At 40.6% G+C, this 25655-nt stretch overlaps 1 protein-coding gene across 1 annotated transcript in view; it reads left to right on the top strand.

Moving 5' to 3' along the window:
- Window positions 1-25226, top strand: part of OGA (O-GlcNAcase) — a 34343-nt gene extending 9117 nt beyond the window's left edge. The window contains exons 5-16 of the mRNA XM_032281384.1: window positions 1809-1980; window positions 4113-4211; window positions 5342-5626; window positions 8480-8638; window positions 9521-10134; window positions 11207-11381; window positions 14724-14809; window positions 15778-15882; window positions 17370-17455; window positions 17722-17914; window positions 20774-20933; window positions 23111-25226. Coding sequence (XP_032137275.1) covers window positions 1809-1980; window positions 4113-4211; window positions 5342-5626; window positions 8480-8638; window positions 9521-10134; window positions 11207-11381; window positions 14724-14809; window positions 15778-15882; window positions 17370-17455; window positions 17722-17914; window positions 20774-20933; window positions 23111-23247 — 2271 coding nt within the window. The 3' untranslated portion in view covers window positions 23248-25226. The remainder of the gene's footprint in view (window positions 1-1808; window positions 1981-4112; window positions 4212-5341; window positions 5627-8479; window positions 8639-9520; window positions 10135-11206; window positions 11382-14723; window positions 14810-15777; window positions 15883-17369; window positions 17456-17721; window positions 17915-20773; window positions 20934-23110) is intronic.
- The last annotated feature ends 429 nt before the right edge of the window (window positions 25227-25655 follow it).

Here is a 25655-nt window from a genome sequence, read left to right as displayed (position 1 = left end):
TGGAGTGCAATGGCGTGATCTTGGCTCACTGCAACCTCCACCTCCCAGGTTCAGGCAATTCTCCTGCCTCAGCCTCCTGAGTAGCTGGGATTACAGGCATGCGCCACCATGCCCAGCTAATTTTCTGTATTTTTAGTAGAGACAGGGTTTCACCATGTTGACCAGGATGGTCTCGATCTCTTTGACCTCGTGATCCACCTGCTCCATCCTCCCAAAACGCTGGGATTACGGGCGTGAGCCACCGCGCCCAGCTGAATTTTTTTACTTCTAATGGTGTGGGTGTGGGTGTGGGTGTGGGTGTGGGTGTGTGTGTGTGTGTGTGTCAGTCTCGCCCTGTTAACCCAGTGGCTTGATCTTGGCTCACTGCAACCTCTGCCTCCCATGTTCAAGCAATTCTCGTGCCTAAGCCTCCTGAGTAGCTGTTACAGGCACACCACCATGACTGGCTAGTTTTTATACTTTGAGTAGAGACAGGGTTTTGCCATGTTGGCCAGGCTGGTCTCCAACTCCTGACCTTACATGATCTGCCTGCCTTGGCCTCCCAGAGTGCTGGGATTGCAGGCACGCACCACCACGCCTGGCCTTGAATGCTTCTGATAGAGGAATATTTTCCAAATTAAATAAAAAGAGCTTTACTGGAGGTGTTAGTTTTTCTCACATTTCAGTTTGCATAAGAACTGGCTTAAAAGAATGATTAGAAGTGAAGCTTAAAAGAATGCTCACAACTAGACTTCATTTCCCAAGTTGATAGGGTGGGGACCAGGAATCTAGGTCATTGATGGTCAAGAATTACATTTTGAGAAATTGCATATCTAGGCTGCTTGTCTTGAATTTACAACAGAGATTACAGAAACAGGGTTTTACCTGTTAGACATCAGTTTCTTCAGTTATATGGACAAAGATGTCTGGAGATGGCTAGTTTCCCAAGGTGAGAAGAAAAACGGATTAGGTGAACCTAATTGAGTATAAAGTCTGCTTAATGGAAAAGCTGCACACTTCCTTTGGTCAAATGTAGGGGGTTTCCATTTTCCTGTTTTTTAAATTTGCTGGGTTTTCTATATACATGTCTTGTTTCTTTAGGCAAATATTTATGTGGGTGGCATTAAAATGTCTGGTAAAAAATATAAGGCAGTTGAAATTTTCATGAATGAATTTATTTTCCTATTTTACAAGATTCTACTGTTCTTTCTATTCATATCTGGTTAGGTTTATCTGCAAAGGGATCAGTGTGCCTTTTGGAACTATGACACAACCTGGCTTTTTCCTGTCTTGAGGTTACTTATTCATGTTTCTGTATTTTTCAGACTTTGTCAGGTCTTCTACAATCAGCAGCCCATGGGGTAGGAGGCCAGGCCACTTTGCAAAAGCTTTGTTGAATCGTATTGTCATATAAGTTGAGTATCCCTAATTCAGAAATCTGAAATGCTCCAAAATATGAAACTTTCTGAGCTTCATAAAATTCAAAGGAAATGCTCATTAGCATTTCACAATTTTGGATTTTCAGATTAGGGATGCTGAATATAATATGGATATTTCAAAATCCAAAAAACAAAATCCAAAATATTGCTGGTCCCAAGCATTTCAGATAAGAAATACTCAGCCAGTAGTGCATTCAAACCCAAATGAGAAATGGGTCCCAAAACTCTGTTTAACTTAGAATTTTTAAAATTGAAAATGTGAAAACAGTAGATCTGGCTTCTAACATTCTACTATGGAAAATACTGGATTTTAAGTATACCTATTAAATCTATACTTTAATGTTTGGAACTCTTCATTTTTTTTACTCTTGATTCTTTTTTTTCCTTTAGGTTTCTCAGTTTGGGTGCAGGTCATTTGCTTTGCTTTTTGATGATATTGATCATAATATGTGTGCAGCAGACAAAGAGGTATTCAGTTCTTTTGCTCATGCCCAGGTCTCCATCACAAATGAAATCTATCAGTACCTAGGAGAGCCAGAAACTTTCCTCTTCTGTCCCACAGGTATTGTATATAATGGCTTTATATTTAACTAGTCTTTTTGGAATGTATAACTTATAAAGCTTGATCATGGGCCCCATTCTCTCTCCATTTTCCTCCTTCCTTGGTGTATAAAAGTAGGAATCCTTTTTCTAGAAGACATTTTTCAAGATCCTAAGTTGGAGAAATTTTAGGAACTGATAAATGACAACTGACTAGACAAAAGATTTTTATATATTTTTTAGTACTGGAAGTAATGTGATGAACATACATTGTCAGTATTAAAAGAAGGGTAGTCCATCCATGATGAAACCCCATCTCTACTAAAAAATATGAAAATTAGCTGGGCGTGGTGGTGCACACCTGTAGTCCCAGCTGCTCTGGAGGCTGAGGCAGGAGAATCCCTTGAACTCGGGAGGTGGCGGTTGCAGTGAGCCAAGATGGTGCAACTGCACTCCATCCTGGCAACAGAGCGAGACTCTGTCCAAAAAAAAAAAAAAGATGGATAGTATTGAAATGAAAACTGGAGAATAACCAAGTTACATTGATTTTACCTTAGTCACTTCTCATTTCCTCCTACTTGTCCCCTTTTGCTACCCATGCATATCTGTCCCTTTTTGTACTCCTCCCACTTCCATCTGGGCTCTTAATTCAAGTAGTCAGCATAGAAAGCTTAACAGGTTTTCCCCTTTTCCTTTCTTTTTGCCCCTCTGGTTTCTTTCATTGAAAATATTTTAGTCTCTTGTAATTGTGTCTCAAAATTCAACTTATAAGAAGTTTTCCCCAGACTTTGTTTACGAAGAAATTTTAGACTAAATTATTTAACCTACTTTGTGTGTATTGTGAGCTAAGAACCTTATTTTAGTTGAGTACTGCGTGAGTACCCAAAAGTTTTAAGATTATACTGGGAATTAATTAGCTGCAAATTATGCAGTTGAGTACTAATAGCCATTGCTATATTCCTTTTTAAAAAGATTTTTTTTCGGCCGGGCACAGTGGTTCACGCCTGTAATCCCAGCACTTTGGGAGGCCGAGGCGGGTGGATCACGAGGTCAAGAGATCGAGACCATCCTGGTCAACATGGTGAAACCCCGTCTCTACTAAAAATACAAAACATTAGCCGGGCATGGTGGCGCGTGCCTGTAATCCCAGCTACTCAGGAGGTTGAGGCAGGAGAATTGCCTGAACCCAGGAGGCGGAGGTTGTGGTGAGCCGAGATGGCGCCATTGCACTCCAGCCTGGGTAACAAGAGCGAAGCCCCGTCTCAAAAAAAAAATTTTTTTTTAATTTATAATCAAGTTGACAGATGATTAAAAATAATTTTAACTTTACTTTTAAATTTTTATTTAGAGACTGGATTATAAGACTGGCTAATTTTTGTATTTTTGGTGAAGATGAGGTTTCACCATATTGCTGAGGCTAGTCTCGAGCTCCAGGGCTCAAGTGATCTCACTTTGGCCTCCCAAAGTGTTGGAGTTACAGGTGTGAGCCAGCTGCCATTGGCATATTCTTGTATTAGTTCTATTAGGATCTATTAGTTCATTCTATTTGGCCTTTGATTGTAACTGAGAAAAGTAGGCAATTCAGAATTCTGTAGAAAATGCTACAATTTTTACTTCTTTAGTAAACTTGTTTTTCTACTGTCATTACAGTAGCAATCTAGTAACTGTAAATCAGAATTGATTTGTACTGCTGTTGGAGGAAAAATACCAGATTTTATGTATTTCTTAAATGAACTGCCCTCTTGAATTTTGTTCCTTGTTAGGAGGCCTATTATCAATTGGATGAAAAGAATTTAGAATGGGCAGACATTTTTTCCCCTTAAATCAAAAACCCATGAGCCTTGGAAGGCTGAGGTGGCTGGATTGCCTGAGCTCAGGAGTTTGAGATAGTCTGGACAACACGGTGATACCTCTCTCTACTAAAAAATACAAAAGAAATTAGCTGGGCATGGTTGCGTATGCCTGTAGTCCCAGCTAGTTGGGAGGCTGAGGCAGGAGAATTGGTTGAACCCAGGAGATGGAAGTTGCAATGAGCCAAGATTGCGCCACTGTACTCTAGCCTGGGCGATAGAGGGGGAGACTCCATCTGAAAAACAGAAACCCATGAGCATTTTATTTCTGACTTCTTTGCTTACTTTTTCCCCCTATATTTAGAATATTGTGGCACTTTCTGTTATCCAAATGTGTCTCAGTCTCCATATTTAAGAACTGTGGGTGAAAAGCTTCTACCTGGAATTGAAGTGCTTTGGACAGGTAAGTCTTTTAAGATTTATGCAGTCACATATACACCATAGAATACTATGCAGCCATAAAAAACAATGAGTTTGTGTCCTTTGTAGGGACATGGATGAACCTGGAAACCATCATTCTCAGCGAACTGACATAAGAACAGAAAATCAAACACTGCATGTTCTCACTCATAGGCATAGGCGGGTGTTGAACAATAACACATGGACACAGGGAGGGGAGTATCACACACTGGAGTCTGTTGCAGGGAACTAGGGGAGGGATGGCAAGGGGTGGGAAGTTGGGGAGAGATAACATGGGGAGAAATGCCAGATACAGGTGATGGGGAGGAAGGCAGCAAACCACACCGCCATGTGTGTACCTGTGCAACAGTCTTATATGTTCTTCACATGTACCCCAAAACCTAAAATGCAATTAAAAACAAAAATTTAAAAGATTTATACAGTCAAACTTGAATTGGCTAGAACCTGCAGAAACTGCTTGTTCTTGTTCATTGAATACTTTTTTGGCGGGGGTAGCTCTTGTCTCCCAGGCTGGAGTGCAGTGGCGTGATTTCAACTCACTGCAACCTCTGCCTCCGAGGTTCAAGTGATTCTTCTGCCTCAGCCTCCCAGGTAACTGAGGTTACAGGTGCCTGCTACCTTGCCTGGGTAGTTTATCTATTTTTAGTAGTAGAGATGGGGTTTCACCAAGTTGACCAGGCTTGTCTTGAATCCTGACCTCAGGTGATCCGCCCAGCTCATCCTCCCAAAGTGCTGGGGTTACAGGCGTGAGCCACTGTGCCCAGACACTTTTTTTTTTTTTTTTTTGAGACGGAGTTTCACTCATGTTACCCAGGCTGGAGTGCAATGGCATGATCTCGGCTCACCGCAACCTCCGCCTCCTGGGTTCAGGCAATTCTCCTGCCTCAGCCTTCTGAGTGGCTGGGATTACAGGCATGTGCCACCACCCCTGGCTAATTTTATATTTTTAGTAGAGACAGGGTTTCTCTGTTGGTCAGGCTGGTCTCGAACTCCTGATCTCAGGTGATCTACCCACCTCGGCCCTCCAAAGTACTGGGATTACAGGTGTGAGGCACTGTGCCCTGCCAGAATCATAAACCGTTTGATTTAACAAACGGTTGTCATTATTTCTAGGTCCCAAAGTTGTTTCTAAAGAAATTCCAGTAGAGTCCATTGAAGAGGTTTCTAAGATTATTAAAAGAGCTCCAGTAATCTGGGATAACATTCATGCTAATGATTATGATCAGAAGAGACTGTTTCTGGGCCCGTACAAAGGAAGATCCACAGAACTTATCCCACGGTTAAAAGGAGTCCTGACTAATCCAAATTGCGAATTTGAAGCCAACTACGTTGCTATCCACACCCTTGCCACTTGGTACAAATCAAACATGAATGGAGTGAGAAAAGATGTAGTGATGAGTAAGTAGCCTATACTTGATCCTTTACCTTGGGAGGAGAGCTGGAGTTAATTGAAGCCAGTGAAAAAGCAATGCATCCTTTGTTATCACAACTTAAGCAGATTTATGTAAAACAATTTTTGTTTTGTTTTGTTTTTCTAAGAAGGAAACAGAACTAAGTGGTTTTATTGGGGTATATTGTTTCATTCTGTTGATGAATATGTATATGATAGAATAAATGTTGAGTGTCTTTGGACAAGTCACTTAAACCGTTGGCTTTTTTTTTTTTTTTTTTTTTTTTTTTTTTTTTTTTTTTGAGACGGAGTCTTGCTCTGTTGTCCAGGCTGGAGTGCAGTGGGACAATCTCAGCTTACTGCAGCCTCTCCTTCCCGGGTTCAAGTGAGTCTCCTGCCCCAGCCTTCCAAGTAGCTGGAAGCAGCCTGGTGGCTCACTTGTAATCCCAGGAACAGCACTGTAGCCTGGACAACAGAGCAAGAGCCTATCTCAAATAAAAATAAATAAATAAAATGTGATTCAGTTTTTGAAGTCTGAGTACCAGAGGAGATAAGTCTTTAAGTGTTTCCGTTATTGCTAGAATCATTCTGATAAAATGTATTTTCAGGCAATTTTATTGAAAAGAGTATTTTAGATGATGGGATAATCTTAATCAGAGTCACTTAGATCATTTAGATTCAGCTTACGTTTATCATTTATGGTACTTTTGTTTTTTTGAGACAAAGTCTTGCTCTGTTGCCCGGGCTGGAGTGTGGTGGCACAATCTCAGCTCACTGCAGCCTCCGCCTCCAGGTTCAAGTGATTCTCCAGCCTCAGCCTCTCAAGTAGCTGATACTACAGGCATGTGCCACCATGCCCAGCTATTTTTTGTTTTGTTTTTAGTAGAGACAGGATTTCACCATGTTGGCCAGACTGGACTCAAACTTCTGACCTCAGGTGATCCACCCGCGTTGGCCTCCCAAAGTGCTTGGGATTACAGGCTTGAGCCATCCCACCTGGCCCAATGAAACATAGTCTTATTTTAGTTAGACATTGGCTTACTAATTTTTAATTTGTGAAAAATCTCAAATAGAGTTCTAACTAAGATGCTTGCTAATTGTTGATTTATTTACATTTAAATAATCTTATGTGGCAGATGCATGTTCATGGACACTGAGGTGGCAAAGAATAAAGTAGTTCCTACTTTTGAGAAACATCCTAGTGTTGGATAAGGCCTATAGGCAATTGTACTATAGTGTGATAAGTATTGTAACAGTTATTTACAAAGAAAGTGCTGTGTGAACATAGAAGAGAGAGTGATTATTTTCGCCAAGAGGTTTCACAGATTTTTAAGCTGGATCAAAGTATGAGGAGAGTTTGCTGAGCTTAAAGGCTTGTGGGCTGGAGGTGAAAAAACACTGAACACTGAAAAAAATTTTATTTTTTTTGAGATGAAGTTTTGCTCTGTTGCCCAGGCTAGAGTACAGTGGCACATTCTTGGCTCATTGCATCCCCCAGGTTCAAGTGATTCTCCCGCCTCAGCCTCCTCCCTCAGTAGCTGGGATTACAGGCGCACGCCACCACACCCGGCTTATTTTTGTATTTTTAGTAGAGATGGGGTTTCACTGTGTTGGTCTCACTGGTCTCCAACTCTTGACCTTGTGATCTCCCTGTCTTGGTCTCCCCAAGTGCTAGGATTACAGGTGTGAGCCACTGCACCTGGCCTAAACATTGAAATTTTGAAATTACCTGAATTTGGGCCCATTTTCGGCTACTAAAGTGTCATGATGGTGCTATGTAGTAATATTAATAGTTGTGGTCTGTTTCTCAGTTCTTTTTTTTTTATTTTATTTTATTTTTTTTTTAGACGGAGTTTCGCTCTTGTTACCCAGGCTGGAGTGCAATGGCGCGATCTCAGCTCACCGCAACCTCCGCCTCCTGGGTTCAGGCAATTCTCCTGCCTCAGCCTCCTGAGTAGCTGGGACTACAGGCACGCGCCACCATGCCCAGCTAATTTTTTGTAGTTTTAGTAGAGACGGGGTTTCACCATGTTGACCAGGATGGTCTCGATCTCTTGACCTCGTGATCCACCCGCCTCGGCCTCCCAAAGTGCTGGGATTACAGGCTTGAGCCACCGCGCCCGGCTGTTTCTCAGTTCTATATCCCTGCTTTGAATTGCTTATTGAATTAATGTCTCCCTTTTGGCTCAGTCATTGTCATCCTCCGGTCCCCAATAAAAAACAAAAATGAGGAATATAATTTCAGTGCTGTCAGTGCACATGGCACTTAATTCCTACATGTTTTAAGGCAGAGCATAGAACACATTAAGGGGTAGCAGACACTATCCAAACCGGGGACATATGCAGAAAATAATAAGGAAAGCTAAGAGTAGAGAGTTTTTAAGTACAGAGCCAAGAATTCAGACTTTTTTCTCTACCATGATCCTGGCTCAGAGCTTTGTCGCCTTATGTGCACTAATTTGTGGGTCTCTGTCGATGATCTCTTCTTTTCGCCTCACTGCCTTTATTAATAATGAAGTTACAAGCTCCTGAAGGCTATGCAATGTTTTCTTTATACGAAAGGCATGGTACTTTTGACCTTGACTTCCCAATAATCAGTACTCAGTGGACGTTTAAGATTGACTCTTCCACTGATACTAAAATTTATATTTCTTATTTTAATTGGGATTCTCCATTTAGCATTGCATTTAGATTACTATCTTAGATGAAATGGTTTGGTGAAGGATCTTATTTGCATTTTTGTGTTTAAGATTTGTTCTGATTCTAGTTCTTTGCTTCTGTGGTTATAACTGTGACAGTTGTATTTATTCTTGTTTCTCAGAAGGCTTTTATAATCAAAACTATTTATTTTTTTTTTGCAGCTGACAGTGAAGATAGCACTGTATCCATCCAGATAAAATTAGAAAATGAAGGCAGTGATGAAGATATTGAAACTGATGTACTGTATAGTCCACAGATGGCTCTAAAGCTAGCTTTAACAGAATGGTTGCAAGAGTTTGGTGTGCCTCATCAGTACAGCAGTGAGTTTGACCATTGTTTATTAAGGGGGTTAGCTATAGGCCCAGCTACTTGGGAGGCTGAGGCAGGAGAATTGCTTGAACCCGGGAGACGGAGGTTGCAGTGAGCCGAGATTGCGCCACTTGCACGCCAGCCTGGGTGACACAGTGAGACTCCATCTCTAAAAGAACACTACCATGTGCCTTATCTTAGGTCCATTAAGCAAAGTGAAATTAAATGAAATTGGGGGAATCTAGAAAATAAGGTTTTTTAAATCTTACTTTCGGTCTTAAATAGCTTTTATCTTGATGGAATGCTGATTTCTCTTAAAAACATATTTTTTGGCTGGGCAAGGTGGCTCACGCCTGTAATCCCAGCAGTTTGGGAGGCTGAGACAGGCAGATCACAAGGTCAGGAGTTCAAGACCAGCCTGACCAAGATGGTGAAACCTTGTCTCTATTAAAAATACAAAAAAATTAGCTGGGCGTGGTGGTGCGTGCCTGTAGTTCCAGCTACTCGGGAGGCTGAGGCAGAAGAATCGTCTGAACCCAGGAGGCGGAGGTTGCAGTGAGCTGAGATTGTGCCACTGCACTCCAGCCTGGGCAACAGAATGAGACTCCCATCTTTTTTGAAGTAATTTAAGTGTTTTTGAATACAAATTTTTAAAAGAGAATGTAATAATAGATGTTGGCATGTTTATTACCTCCCAGCCCCCTTCCGTTCCTGCATCCCTAGTGATGTAGAGAAATTTCATTTTTCTTAGAGCTCAAATTAATTTGGATCTAAAATCGAGGTTCCACTTAACAAATATGATAAGAACGCATCTTTCTGAATCTAATGTGTTCTGTCTCTAATTCTGATTATCTCTGCGACCATTTTATTTATTTATATGTTTCTTTTTGTAGGTAGGCAGGTTGCACACAGTGGAGCTAAAGCAAGTGTAGTTGATGGGACTCCTTTAGTTGCAGCACCCTCTTTAAATGCCACAACTGTAGTAACAACAGTTTACCAGGAGCCCATTATGAGCCAGGGAGCAGCCTTGAGTGGTGAGCCCACAACTTTGACCAAGGAAGAAGAAAAGAAACAGTCTGATGAAGAGCCCATGGACATGGTGGTGGAAAAACAAGAAGAAACGGACCACAAGAATGACAATCAAATACTGAATGAAATTGTCGAAGCAAAAATGGCAGAGGAATTGAAACCAATGGACACTGATAAAGAGAGCATAGCTGAATCAAAATCCCCAGAGATGTCCATGCAGGAAGATTGTATCAGCGACATTGCTCCTATGCAAACTGATGAACAGACAAACAAGGAGCAGTTTGTGCCAGGTCCAAATGAAAAGCCTTTGTACACTGCGGAACCAGTGACCCTGGAGGATTTGCAGTTACTTGCTGATCTGTTCTACCTTCCTTATGAGCATGGACCCAAAGGAGCACAGATGTTACGGGAATTTCAATGGCTTCGAGCAAATAGTAGTGTTGTTAGTGTCAATTGCAAAGGAAAAGACTCTGAAAAAGTGAGTATGTTTAATTTACCTTGCTGCTGAAGCCTGGGTGGTTCCCCATACTGGTGATGTGGAGAAGGTTCTTAAATGAGTATACTGTAACTGATAGAAAATTGGCCATGTTTTAGAATATGTTATTTATTTAATAGAGATGAGATTTCTCCATGTTAGTCAGGTTGGTCTCAAACTCCAACCTCAGGTGATCTGCCTGCCTTGGTGTTGTGGTGGCTCACGCCTGTAATCTCAGCACTTTAGGAGGCCAAGGCAGGTGGATCACCTGAGGTCTGTGGTTCAAGACCAGCCTGGCCAACATGACGAAACCCCATCTCTGCTAAAAATACGAAAAATAGCTGGGCGTAGTGGCAGGCACCTGTAATCCCAGCTACTCTGGAGGCTGAGGCAGGAGAATCGCTTGAACCCAGGAGGCGGAGTTTGCTGTGAGCTGAGATTGCACCATTGCACTCCATCCTGAGCAACAGAGAGAGACGTTTGTCTCCAAAAATGACAAATAAATAAAATTTTTTTAAAAAAGTATTTTTTGTTGTTGTTGGTTTTTTTGAGACAATTACCCTCCTGTCACCCAGGCTGGAGTACAGTGGTACAATCTCAGGTCACTGTGAGCTCCATCTCCTGGGTTCAAGCTCCTGAGTAGCTGTGATTACTGGTGCCTGCCACCATGCCTAGCTAATTTTTGTATTTTTAGTAGAGATGGGGTGTCACCATCTTGGTTAGGCTGGTCTTGAACTCTTGAGCTCAGGCAATCCACCTGCCTTAGCCTCCCAAAGTGCTAGGATACAGGTGTGAGCCACCATGCCTGGCCAAGAATATGTTCTTTAAAGTGGATGTAGACTCTGCTAAATATGGTACCTTCAGTATGATAGTTTGGCCCTCTAGTTAAGAATAAGGAAAAGTCAGTGTTGATTATTTTAGGAATATTTGTCAGTTTGGGCAGACACAAGGTGATACTTTAATGGTTAGGACAAATTGCCAGTACTTGATAACTTAAACAGCTTAATGAATAACTGTGTCTCAGATTATTTTGTTAAATTTGCAACTTTTTGAGTCTCTTTATTGATGTTCATAGATTGAAGAATGGCGGTCACGAGCGGCTAAGTTTGAAGAGATGTGTGGACTAGTGATGGGAATGTTCACTCGGCTCTCCAATTGTGCCAACAGGACAATCCTCTATGACATGTACTCCTATGTTTGGGATATCAAGAGTATAATGTCTATGGTGAAGTCTTTTGTACAGTGGTTAGGTAGGTGCACCAGGAATAATCTCTTCTCCTCAAATATATTGTCCCTTAAAAAAAAATTATCCCACAGGGAGAAAAACATTTAGGGAATTGGCACTTTTACAAGTCTTTTAACATTCTTTGCCTAGGTTTCTTTCAAAGGTAGGGATTACTGAAGACTTGAGATGCAAGTCTTAGTAAATACATCAAGCACATTAATTTTTCTCCCTTGGGCTAATTCAGCCTAAGTATCTTAAAAATATGTTAGAAAGTACTGACTTTAACTTGCTCTGACTGAATGCTTTCTGGATGGAGCCCTGTATACCACTTTTACCTGATTTGGAGATGAGACACTATGAAATATGACTCTAAGCTTACTGCTGCTTGTTGTGTCTTGGTAAGGTTAATGCTGTGTTTAACAGAACAATTGCTGAAATGATCTAAGGGGCCTGGCAAGAGGAAGCCATCCTCCCAGCCCTGTGCGCATGCGAGCTTAGTGGAAGGCTATTCTGGTGCTATTCAGTATTATTTCACATGGCTTTTTCTTTATCCTTTTACCAAGTATTGGTTTTACCAGGGGTAGAAATTATAGTCCCCTAAAAATCTCTGCTTTATTAAATGGACTTTTATATGTCTCCTTTGAACACTAATTTTTTTTTTTTTTTTTTTTTTTTTTTTTTGAAATTGTCAAACTTGGTAAAAAGCACCAGCATGGCCAAGTTTCTCTAGGGACCCCATTTCATTTTCAGGTTTTCAATCCATCTATAAGGAATATGTAATGGACTTAACATAACAGCACACAGCAGGCAGCAAGGCTGACTGACATGTCATAGTTTTCATAGTAGTCACAAATACTATGATGGGTTTCATAGTCTTGATTGTGAAATAGATATCTGAAACACCGTGAGCTTAGAGTAAAAAGAAGTAGTAGTGAGATTTTCTACTTTCCGCCTGTGTATACCTTTGGGCTCTTGAATATTAAAAAATAACAAATTTCCCTGTGATACAGCTAATTAGTTATATAAAAGTAGAGTCTTCTGATTATTAATTGTAAAATAAAGAATTTCTTTTGGATTGCTGTATATAACAAGTAGAAGAGAGTATTTTGACTTCTTGTTAAAAGGCTCTGTAGCTCTTGTGCATGGGTGACATCTACCCTTCGGCTCAGGAGACCTTAGTATTGGTTGTTGGACGACAGCATTTGCCTTCCAGGCTTCTGCTCAAGTTCTTATAATTAATTCTTATAGGGATTTAAACTTAAATTTCTAAGGCCCTTAGGAATTTTGAACCTGAAATCTGGATTATTGAGCTTGAGACTATATTACAGAAAACGTGATATTCAACCTCTAAGAATTATTAAAAGTTGAATTCTTGATTATACACAGTATTGTTTCTTTCTCTTCTCAGGGTTTATCTCTGCACGAAGCATTTTTGGTGGAAGCTTTCCAAAATTATACAGATAGCTCTTTTACAATCTCAAGCTCTTATAGCAGGCTTGTGCAACCTACACCCAACAGATATTTGTAAACTTTCTTAAAACAGTGTGAGGTGTGTGTGTGTGTGTGTGTGTTTTCTTTTTAAGCTCATCAGCTATCATTAGTGTATTTTATGTGTGGCCCAAGACAGTTCTTCCATTGTGGCCCAGGGAAGCTATAACATTGGACACCCCATCTTAGAACGTTTTATAAGTTTTAAATAATTATCTTGGCATCCACATAGCTTTACAAAAGCTCACGACAGTGGTTATGTAGTAATTTCAGGGGTTAACTGATTAGAACCCTTCCTTTTCCTTGTCTCTCCAGTCCAGCTGGCATTCAGTCCTTTAAACAATGTGGCTATGCAGTACTTTTGATTACTAATGACTTCTATTATCTTCTTCCCCATTGTGTACAGATGGGAGAATCCTCAGCACAAGTGTCTACTACTATTGGATGGACAGCGGCAGATGTTCACAGCGCGTCATGATTAATTAGTTTAAATTGAAAGGTTCTGTCTGTGAGGTAGCTCAGGTAGATTTAAGGGCGGTAGACATGAACTGAAGTCACGTTTGCGCAGCGACTGAGGCATTAACCATGTTTTCATTTACACAGCTCTTCGTACATGCAGCTTTTTATTGTAATAGTTGGAAGTGCTAGTTATGTTGTAGTCTCAAAGTGGGGGGTAGGGGAAATTGGCTGATCTTAAAGTTTGAGAGGTATAGTTTTTTCCTGCAGTGTAAATTACACTGAGTTATGGAATGGGACAGGTTCTCTTATAAATTTGGACCCTGTTTCATGTTTTACAAATACTACATTTTATGTTTTTTAAAAGTTACCCCTACCCTTAAAACATGACAAACCAGATACAATCTCTTAGTGGGCCTGAATTGTTAACAGAAAATTGGTTTGCTTTGGGACTGTCTGACTAGCACACTATATCTTGTACTGATGAGACTGTTAACTTGAACAGGAGGTAGAATGCTGTCTTCCAATGGAAAAGAACTATATTGCGCTGCTTTATCTTGTCAGAAGACTAGGCAAGTGATTTTGATTTGGCCTCCAAACATTTGCCTTTAATTATCTCTTATTGTTAGCTAGCTTTATTGCCTAGTAAGTTGGTTAAATGGTGACCTAGATACTGACTTCTATGTTCCATGTGTATGGTCAGTGCATCGCAAAAATTATTATGGCTGGTCAGAGGAACCAGATACTGTCATACTTTTAAGAAAAGTATGTTTAGCTCTGGACAGAGTAACATCAATTGACTCTCCTTAGTTCTCAGAATCTGTCAGACTGGTATTATTGTTAGCCAAGTCTGATTTTGGATTGTTTTTGTCCAAAAAAATTATTCTCATTGTGTTTCATTTTGTCAACTTAATTTCTTTTATTCTGCTGACCTTAGTTTTCTGACAAGATTAATCCTCCTCCCTGCCCTTTTTCCCTTTCCTGCACCCTTCCTCAAAATGTAAAATGTGACTTCAGACAGGTTTAATTCCTTCATGGGCTGTAATAATAAAGTGTCTAATTATCTGTCATTCATTTTATAGTCACTGTAATTTTATGACAGAGCAAGCACCTGGCCTGATTTGTATAGCTATATCTAGGGAATATATAAAGTTGACCCAGACAAACTTGGGACTTACTTTCCTTCCGATAATTACACAGTAGAACTATAATGCTGATTATTCATTAGTTGGAGGAAGGAACATTAGTATCGAAATGTCATTACTATTTTTTAAAATAATAATTATTATCACAGCCTTGCCCTGAAACCCTGATTATTGTTAGAAAGCTATTTCCACGAAGTGTTTGTCAGTTTGTTGGACATTTGAGACCCCAGGAAATCCCCTTTCTCGTAACGTTCTCCGCTTGGATCTGATCTCAACAGGGTGTCGTAGTCATTCTTCAGCACAATTCTTAATTGGAGACCAAGAACCCTGGGCCTTTAGAGGTGGTCTAGCAGGAGAGTTCCAGGTATCAATATGAATTCACAACTGAATTGACATTTTCTTTGTTTTATGAGAAACCTTATGTTGCGCATCAGATGGCTGGAAGGATTGGTCTGCCGAAGGCTTTCTAGTCCCAAATTCAATTTAGTTACATAGCTGGATTTTTAAATCAAATTTTCCTCCTCTTTCACAGTAATTTCTGAAGGAGATGCTGCCAATCCCCCCCGCGCCTGCGAAGCGCAGCGGCTCTAGGTATACACTTCACATTGTTTCTTTGCAGGTCGCACAGCATTTTAATCTGCGCCCGCAATGCACAATGCGCGCATGCTTGTCTGCCAGTGGAAACTCCATGAGCAAAAGATGGTAATTATGCAAATAAATGGTGAAAGAGCTGTTGGATATTTATCCAATTATTTTATAAACATAATGTGCTTGAAAGAATGTCCATTAAAATTTGAACAAAATACGAAGTTTTTTTTGCTGTTTGAAGTTGTTCATGGACTTTCTGGGTGCTCTACTTTTCTCCCCCCAACAGGTGCTCTGCTGCGCACAGCAAACTGAAGCGCATTGCTTTGGGGATAAAGCTTCTCCTGGACAGATAACCCTCTTCAGACCAAACCTCTCCTCCTGACATTCTGTTCTGCCATCTTATAGTAGAGAGATGGTCTATCTAAGATAGGTTTAAAAAAAAAAAAATAGATTTGTCATGATTGGAATAGGTTTGTTTTTGTTTTTGTTTTTGTTTTTACTGTAAATTTAAATCTCCATTAATATGCTACTAAAGCTGTAACTCAGAGTTGGTAATTTCTATTCAGAAGCACTCCCCTCCCCCAGCAAAGAGGTATTTATATTAGTAAAGCATAGTGCATCCCTCTTCTTTAGGTCTGCCTGCAGTAGCCAGTTAATATAAGTTGGTAATCTGCAGTGCACACTCATTTAAAGAAGTGGATACCTTCCCAACACTAATCCATCTCCTTTTTTTCCTTCCCACAGCGTTTGCTGCCAATTGATGGGGCAAATGATCTCTTTTTTCAGCCACCTCCACTGACTCCTACCTCCAAAGTTTATACTATCAGACCATATTTTCCTAAAGATGAGGTAATTGTCTCTTTACCTACCAACTTGATATATGGTTATGGTGCACACTTACAACTTCCCATTGAACTCACTAATGAAAAGAATCCTTCTGTCTTAAAACTACAAACTTTAGATGGAGAAAGTTCACTAAAACATTCAGTGTATCTAGAGAAATTTAAGGAAGAATCTAAGGAGACTTCTAACATCTTGTGCCAAGTTCTTTAATTTCTTCCTTGAGAAAATTAGATGAAATGTGTTGAGAGTTGTAGTTACAGAATAGTTAATGTGTCTAAATTATGTGTTGTCCTTGAGTAGTTTTCTTTAAAACATTAGTGTTCTGTAACTTTCAATTGTGAAGTATCTACAGGCTGCTGACAGTTAGCTAAAGTAAAAAAGAAAGACTGTTTAAAGACAGTAATAGGGCCAGGTATGGTGGCTCCCTTCTGTAATCTCAGCACTTCGGGAGGCCGAGGCAGGCAAATCATCTGAGGTCAGGAGTTAGAGACCAGCCTGACAAACATGGAGGAGCGCCCTCTATTAAAAACGCCAAAAAAAAAAAAAAAAAAAGCCAGGTAAGCCCAGCTACTCTGGAGGCTGAGGCAGGAGAATCGCTTCAACCCTGGAAACGGAGGTGCAGTGAGCTGAGCACCATTGCACTCCAGTCTGGGTGACAAAGTGAGACTGTCTCAAAAAAAAAAAAAAAATGAAAAAATTAGCAAAATTAGCCAGGCATGGTGATGCCTGCCTGTAATCCCAGCTACTCGGGAGGCAGAAGCAGGAGAATCACTTGAACCTGGGAGGTGGAGGTTACAGTGAGCCGAGATTGAGCCAGTGCACTACGGCCTGGGAGACAGAGTGAGTCACATTTCAAAAATGTAAAGACAGTAACAGGTTTAAACATTTTAGAGGTATTTTTAATGTATAGAAAGTCAAGAGACTATGCCTCAAGGTTTGCTGCCCTTTGAATTCACAGTTTCTTATCAAAAATCATCCTCTGCAGGCCAGGTGGGGTGGCTCACACCTGTAATCCCAGCACTTGGGAGGCTAAGGCGCGCGGATCACGAGGTCAGGAGATCGAGAGCATCTTGACCAACATGGTGAAACTCCGTCTCTACTAAAAATTTAAAAATTAGCTGGGTGTGGTGGCGCACGCCTGTAATCCCAGCTACCTGGGAGGCTGAGGCAGGAGAATTCCTTGAACCCAGGAGGTAGAGGTTGCAATGAGTTGAGATCACACCACTGCACTCCAGGCTGGTGACAGAGCAAGACTCCGTCTCAGAAAACAAAAAAACCATCCTATAAAAGCCAATTCTTAGTATTCCTAAAACCTTGCTGTTTTCTGCTGGTTTTACAAATCTGACTCAATGAGTAAATCTTTATTTTACGAGAAGAGGTGGTATTTCCAATAGGCCATTTTGTTAGTCTTTCTCCAGACTAAATTGTGAGTTATATTTTAGATTCTGCTACCATTTTTCTTGATGTGTTGCCTAACTAGATTGTATTTTCAGGCGTCCGTGTACAAGATTTGCAGAGAAATGTATGACGATGGAGTGGGTTTACCTTTTCAAAGTCAGCCAGATCTTATTGGAGACAAGTATGTGATGAGTATTTGGATTTGGGAGTAGACTTTCCATAGCCAGGCTTATCAGGTTGAGGGGAGGTGATGACTGGAAATAAATTTATTTATTTTAAATGTTACGTTAGCTTTAGTAAAATCTGAATATGTGTACATTTCCGATTTCTCTTACACCAGATGTAGTTTCCGTAAGTTCGTTCAAGTACAGGGGTCTTGAATCACTGAAATCTGAATTTTGTATTAGCAACTTAAAAATTTACTGTGGTCTCTTTCCTTCTGAGCAGGTTAGTAGGAGGGCTGCTTTCCCTCAGCCTGGATTACTGCTTTGTCCTAGAAGATGAAGATGGCATATGTGGTTATGCCTTGGGCACTGTAGATGTGACCCCCTTTATTAAAAAATGTAAAATTTCCTGGATCCCCTTCATGCAGGAGAAGTATACCAAGCCAAATGGTGACAAGGAACTCTCTGAGGCTGAGGTAATACACAGATGTTTAGAAATATATTATGGTAATGGTCTTATTTTGTTGTTTTTTTTTTTTAATATGGTACTTAGAATAATGGAAAAGTTCATAGATACATTATAACATCTCAGTGCTTTCTAAATTCTTGCAGAAAGAATTCTTATGGCTTATTCTTAGCATGACGTTTTTCACTGTTCCCCCAATATTGAGACGATTTTTTATTTGGGAGTACTGTCATAATATTTCCTCAGGTAAAAAAACAATGTAGACAACTAAAGAACAGTTTTTTTCCTCATTGTTTCGAAGCTTCGGACTTAAAGATGTTAGGGTCTTGGCTGGGCACCGTGGCTCATGCCTGTAATCCCAGCACTTTGGGAGGCCAAGGCAGGTGGATCACCTGACATCATGAGTTTGAAACCAGTCTGGCCAATGTGGTGAAACTCTGTCTCTACTAAAAAGTACAAGAAAAAATTAGCTGGGCATGGTGGCAGGCACGTGTAATCCCAGCTACTTGGGAGGCTGAGGCAGGAGATCCACTTTAATCCAGGAGGTGGAGGTTGCAGCGAGCTGAAATTGCACCATTGCACTCCAGCCTGGACGAAAAGAGTGAAACTCCATCTAAAAAAAAAAAAAGATGATATGGTCTTTTTGTTGAGTACTCAGGACAGTTTTAAGTAATTTAAATCTACTTGGTTGTTTGTCAGAAGGTTAATAACTTGCCTTCTAAGTAATGCGTTTTACATTGTGATTTAAAAATAAGAGTGAGCTTCTCTTGAGAGTCTTAACTTTGTGATAGCACTTCTTACTAAGTTTGTCCTGTCCCAACTTAAATCTCTCAAAAAGTTTTGTGCCCCATGCTGGCCAACACATTAGATGATTATTTTGGTTTATACATCAGTATATGTTGTTGTGAGACAGTGTCTCACCTTGTCACCCAGGAATGCAATGGCATAAACAATAATGCATAAACATGGCTCACTGCAGCCTTGACCTCCCTGGCTCAAGTGATCTTCTTGCATCAGCCCCACAAGTAGCTGGGACTACAGATGTGAGCCAGCCACACCCCAGCTAATTTTTTTATTTTCTTTTGTAGAGATGGGGTTTTGCCACGTTGCGCAGGCTGGTCTCAAACTCCTGAGCTCAAGCAGTCCACCTGCCCTGTCAGCCTCCTTTAGTGCTAGGATTACAAGCATGAGCCACTGTACCTGGCCAGTATATGCATTTTTTAGATCCTTCTTGAGGATAATTTCTGTGCTGAGTAAATACTTTTAAGATATTTGGACTCTTACTTGTAATACATTTTTCTTTCATGTTGTTTCTCTTCTCCTTTTCTAAAATTCTCTACCTCTCTCCACCACACCACAGTATTCATATTTTTTTCATAGTTTCTATTTACCTTCTGCCCTTAGTCATATGGCTATGTAACAAAAGGCTGGTTTGGTGTTGCCTCGCTTACTTGGGATTACATTAACACTATGCTGGTGATTGAGCTGCTGACCTATTGCTCTTCCACATCTGACACGTTTCAGCATAAGAACCTTTTTTTTTTTTTTTTTTTTTTTTTGAGACGGAGTTTCGCTCTTGTGACCCAGGCTGGAGTGCAATGGCGCGATCTCGGCTCACCGCAACCTCCGCCTCCTGGGTTCAGGCAATTCTCCTGCCTCAGCCTCCTGAGTAGCTGGGATTACAGGCACGCGCCACCATGCCCAGCTAATTTTTTGTATTTTTAGTAGAGACGGGGTTTCACCATGTTGACCAGGATGGTCTCGATCTCTTGACCTCGTGATCCACCCGCCTCGGCCTCCCAAAGTGCTGGGATTACAGACTTGAGCCACCGCGCCCGGCCAAGAACCTTTTTTAAATTGTGGCAAAATATACATAACATAAAATTTACCTTAACTGTTTTAAGTATAGAGTAGTAGTACATTCACATTTTTGTGTAAAGAATACATTAAAACATTTTATGTATTTTAAATAATTTTAGATTTATAGAAAAGTTGCAGAGTTAAAACGGAATTCCAGTATACTACTCATCCATTTTCTGTGTTTGTGAAGTCTAAGTAACCAACATTGGTACATTACTATTAATCAAACACCAAACTTTATTCACCAGTTTTTCTGCTAATGTCCTTTTCCTGTTCCAGAATTCAATAGCACACAGCATTTAGTTAGACAAACTTTTTTTTCTTTTTTTGAGACAAAGTCGCACAGTTGCCCGGGCTGGAGTGCAGAGGCACGATCTCGACTCACTGCAACAGCTGCCTCCACCATGCCTCAGCTTTCTGAGTAGCTAGGGTTACAGGTGCCTGCCACTACGGCCAACTGATTTTTTGTATTTTTAGTAGAGACAGGGCTTCACCATGTTGGCCAGGCTGGTCTTGAACTCCTCACCTTGTGATTTGCCTGCCACAGCCTCCCAAAGTGCTGGGATTACAGGTGTGAGCCACTGTGCGCAGCCAAACTTTGTAATTACAAAGTGAAAATGCTGGCTGGGCACAGTGGCACACACCTGGGTAATTTTAGCACTTCAGGAGGCCGAAGCAGAAGGATCACTTGAGCCCAGGAGTTCAAGACCAGCCTTGGCAGTATAGAGAGGGAGCATACACCTGCACATGCACGAGAAGAGTGCCTTTCTTTCTCCAGCCTGGGCAACAGAAGGAGATCCTGTCTTAAGAAAGTGAAAATGCTTCAGCTAGAATTACAAGATAATTAATCCCGTGTGTGATAGTTAGACAGGAAGAATTATTAAATACTAGTTAGATACTTCCTGGAAGAATTATTAAATACTGATTTCGTGTTGCTAAGTTCTGTAGTTGGGTATAGATATATGATGGGTAACTATTGTGCAAGTCAAGAGATTCTCATTTTTTCCAGAAAATAATGTTGAGTTTCCATGAAGAACAGGAAGTATTGCCAGAAACTTTCCTTGCCAACTTCCCTTCTCTCATAAAGATGGACATTCACAAAAAAGTAACTGACCCAAGTGTGGCCAAAAGCATGATGGCTTGCCTCTTGTCTTCACTGAAAGCTAATGGTGAGTACATATTTGTGGAATTGATGGTGTTGGGCAAGATAAGGAAAGAACTAAGATATAAAAGGAAAGAAGTGAATTGTAAATTTATACTCCTTTCCCCACCTTTTATGATTTGGCTTCTTAATCAGTGATGAAGAATTGCATGTGTATTAATAATTGAGAAATACTGGTTGGGCTTGGTGGCTCATGCTTGTAATCCTAGCACTTTGGGAGGATTACTTGAGTCCAGGAGTTTGAGACCATCCTGGGCAACAAAGCTGAGACCCCGTCTCTATTTAATTAAAAAAAAAAAAATGCTGGGTGCATTGACTCACGTCTGTAAATCTCAGCACTTTGGGAGGCTGAGGCAGGCGGATCACAAGGTCAGGAGTTTGAGACTAGCCTGACCAACATGCTGAAACCTTGTCTATACGGGAAATACAAAAATTAGTTGGCCGTGGTGGTTCGTGCCTGTAATCCCAGCTAATTGGGAGGCTGAGGCAGGAGAATCGCTTGAACTTAAGAGGCAGAGGTTGCAGTGATCCAAAATCATGCCACTGCACTTCAGCCTAGGCAACACAGCAAGACTCCATCTCAAAAAAAAAAAGTCCGGTGTAGTGGCATTCACCTGTAATCTCAGCTACTCAGGAGGCTGAGGCAGGAGAATATATTTTTGTTTGTTATCTAAGCTGAACCTTCAGAAATACTTCACTTTACTTTCGTGATATGAAAACTTTTTCTGTAAAGTAAGTGTTTGGCTGCATGTGGTCTCTTGCATATTTTTTTATTTTTCTTTTTTTCTTTCTTTTTTTTTTTTTTAATTGTTGCATTTTTTTTAAAAATAACCCTTTAAAAATATAAAAAACAAATTTTAGCTCTTGGGCCATACAAAAAGGGGTACTTTGTCAGCCCCTCATTAGAATGTTGGTACATGAGAATGCACCTAGTTTATTGTTGTGTTTTCATATCATTTGAGTCAGTGGCATCCCCTTTATGGAATAATTTAACTAACTTTATCTGAAGAAAGGTTCATTTTTGTGTTGTACTTGGAAATGAATCAATGCAGATAGGTGAGATACGTCTTAGGAATGTATACCTTGTGACATAGGCACGAATAGGTTCTGTCCTCTGGACCCCTGAAAGGTACTTTTTTTTTCCTTTTGGCTGGCATAACAAAAGAAAGGTACTTTATATATTTTGAACAGATATCCTTTGCATTCCTCAATATAAAAGGAATTATTAACTCCTATTAAAATTTTTTTTTCTTTTTCTTTTTTGAGATGGAGTTTCGCTCTTGTTACCCAGGCTGGAGTGCAATGGCGCGATCTCGGCTCACCGCAACCTCCGCCTCCTGGGTTCAGGCAATTCTCCTGCCTCAGCCTCCTGAGTAGCTGGGATTACAGGCACGCACCACCATGCCCAGCTAATTTTTTGTATTTTTAGTAGAGACGGGGTTTCACCGTGTTGACCAGGATGGTCTCGATCTCTTGACCTCGTGATCCACCCGCCTCGGCCTCCCAAAGTGCTGGGATTACAGGCGTGAGCCACCGCGCCCGGCCTAAATTTTTTTTTTCTATAGACCCAGGAACTTGAGCATTGAGTTTTCTTATACCCTGTTCCTTTACAGATTTCCTTCTGGGGAAGAATTTGACTCATATTGAATTTTTTGGAGGTTTTTGTATTTTGTGGTTTTTTTGTTGTTGTTTTTGTTTGTTTTGGTTTTTTTGTTTGTTTGTTTGTTTTTTGAGGTAGATTCTTGCTCTGTTGCCTAGGCTGTAGTGCAGTCATGTGATCTTGGCTCACTGCTACCTCCACCTTCCAGGTTCAAGCAATCTTCCGGCCTCAGCCTCCCAAGTAGCTGGAACTACAGGCACATGCCCACCGCACCCGGCTCACTTTTTAAGTTTTAGTAGAGACGATGCTTTGCCATGTTGGCCAGGCTGGTCTCGAACTCCTGGCCTCAAGTGATTCACCCACCTCAGCTCCTAGAGTGCCAGGATTATAGGCACGACCCACCGTGTTCAGCCACTTCACTTACTGAATGTTTTGAATACTAATTTTGTAAATTATGTGAAATGTAGAAACTGGTATAGACAAGCCCCTATTTATGTTAAATATATCAAAGATTATGGTTTTATATCCATAATTACACTAATTAAGTGACTTATTTATGTTTTGAATATTTGTTTTATTTCTAGGCTCCCGGGGAGCTTTCTGTGAAGTGAGACCAGATGATAAAAGAATTCTGGAATTTTACAGCAAGTTAGGCTGTTTTGAAATTGCAAAAATGGAAGGATTTCCAAAGGATGTGGTTATACTTGGTCGAAGCCTGTGACATTCATTGGCACTGTGAACTGTCCAAAAGTCTCTTAACTGCACCTTGTGGGTGGTAGTTGAGGTCTTCATACAGTTCAGTCTCTGGAGTGGCAACAAATCAGCCAATTGGATTAGAAACAAAGAAGACTATGTAAAACTCACCCATCACACTTTTAGACTACTCACTGGTTGGAAGAAGATAGTATGGCGGCAAATCCTGTTTGAGAGATGTGGGCTTCCTTTTTGAGTCTTGTGTTAGGTGTTGAGACCTTTTACATGGGTTTATACAGGGAGAGAATCTTCAATAAATGTAGTCAGCACTATTTTCTGCATCCAGTGTGGTTGCATTTCTCACCAGAGAGTAATCAAAATAACATCTGTCATCCTCCTTGGTTTATTGAGTGAAATGTCTCTCAGTCTTTGAGGACATGGCAGAGATGAGAGAAAGTGGGTTTCAGGGATGTCAGGGTGGAGTGATTTCAAGTGGGATGGTTGTGGCATTAGTTTAAGCTGAATAAGTAATTTCAATTTGGGGCAGTTACGCTTTTTGTAAAGCCGTGGCCAATTGTCTCCTGTAATGACTGTTGGTTCAGGCATGTTGTACTTTGTAGGGACAAATGTGCATTTGTTTGTGGCAAAAGCCTACAATTGACAAACTTGTAAATTTCTTTGTATATAAACTAGCTGTAACCTATCCTTTGTGTTTACTGTTTCTGTAAATTTTTTTCCTCTAAAAATGGAAGGGTGTTGGTTCAGAATGGCACTTTGAATAATGTAAATCAGTGAAAAGTAGATTTTCGTTACTTTTGACTTTGGGTTTGGGGTTGTTTTTGTTCTTTTTGAAGTTCTATTATTTTTAAAGTGCCTCCCACCTAGTCCTAGGCCATGACCATTTGGGGTACGAGAGCCTAATTTTGTAGGACTTAATCTGTTGCAAAGTGCAGTTACTTGTGGAAACGAACCTCAATACTAGGTCAGCATGTGAAATGTTGGATTTGACATCTGTCAAGTAGGGTTCAGGGACTGATTGGTTCCATTTGCCCTTCGGTCAGTTCTTTAATCTTGAGACCTGTTACTACTGATTTTATAAAATCAGAGTCTGATTCTTGCATGTTTGTATCTAATTTCTAAAAGAATGAGCACACTTTAACCAATTATTTACGGTAACCTTTTTCCTTTAACCAGATTGTGAAAGCTTCATGTATTTTAATTTAGATTTGGTGTTTTTAAGGGTTCTGAGCATGAAGCTGGCAGATAATTTCTGCAGGACTCATTTTTTCATCATGGCTGGCTGATTTCTCCATAGACTCATAACAGTATTTTGTTATCTTGCTTCTCTGCAGTTTTGCATCAGCTGTTTAACTTTTAGCTGAGTGAGGGGAGAGGGGTAATGAGAAGCAAACTTGAAACAATTTTTTTCATAGAACACCAATATGGGCTTTGAGAGAGCCCTAAAGCATTGTACCTGGTGGCACCTAGTGACTTCCAACCAAGGCCTTTGAGTATGCACTAAATAGGTGAGAAGAAAGAAGGCATTTAGGTTAGAAATCTTTAACTGATAGATGTGGTATGTTGTAAAGCTGGAACCAGGTTTGCATTTTTGAGGGCTAGAGGTGAAGGGACAGTAAGACAGCTGAATTTTCCTCAGTTTTCTCATCTTTAACACTAGTGGACAATTCTAGCATTTTATCAGGAGGATTTCAGGATTAACCTCACAGAATCAGGATTTTTTAGCAAGTTTGCTTTTGGTTTTGTCTTGGCTTCTGGTAATCATGTTGACTGGTCTGGTCACAGGTGTTAACTGAAACAGATGCCCTGGTGTTTGCTTTCATCATGCTTTCATCACTCTAGGATCATGAAGTGCTATGCTATTTCCTGGTTATGAATATTAAGGTTGGAATGACATTTTTATTGATTGTTTAGATCAGAGCTCAGTTCCTGTAGAAAACGAACTGTAAAAGACCATGCAAGAGGTAAAATAAAACTTGAAGTGAATGCTTGTGTTGTATTGTGTGAACCTACTTCCTGTCTACCCCCTCCTACCCTTTCTCCTCTTTCATGCCTCACCTGCAGGCAGGTATGCCGCCTCTCCACAGCTGTTCCAAGTTAGAGACTGGATCTTGAAGGCAGCCCTCCCCTACCTCCATCACCAGTAAAAGACTTCCAGATTTTCCTTAAGGCAAGAGCTAAGGAAAGTAGACTAGTTCTTAGCCAAGCCACCCCACCCTCTTGCCGCAGTTACAACCTGGGCTCCTAGGAAAAGGTTGAAATAGGGCTTCTAGTTTGAGTTTTTGCCATCTAATAGGATAGAGAGCACACAGTTGGCCTGATTCTTAAAAGGTGAAAGATGCACGAGCAGCGTAAACTGACAGAAAATAATCCAGTACGCAGATATTCCTGGCTGATTTGGAATTAAAAGCTCAAAAA

Source organism: Sapajus apella, unplaced genomic scaffold (genome assembly GCF_009761245.1).
Source record: "Sapajus apella isolate SASKATOON/1434 unplaced genomic scaffold, GSC_monkey_1.0 scaffold13, whole genome shotgun sequence".
Taxonomy (NCBI): Eukaryota; Metazoa; Chordata; class Mammalia; order Primates; family Cebidae; genus Sapajus; species Sapajus apella.
This window is presented reverse-complemented; position numbering and strand designations above follow the sequence as displayed.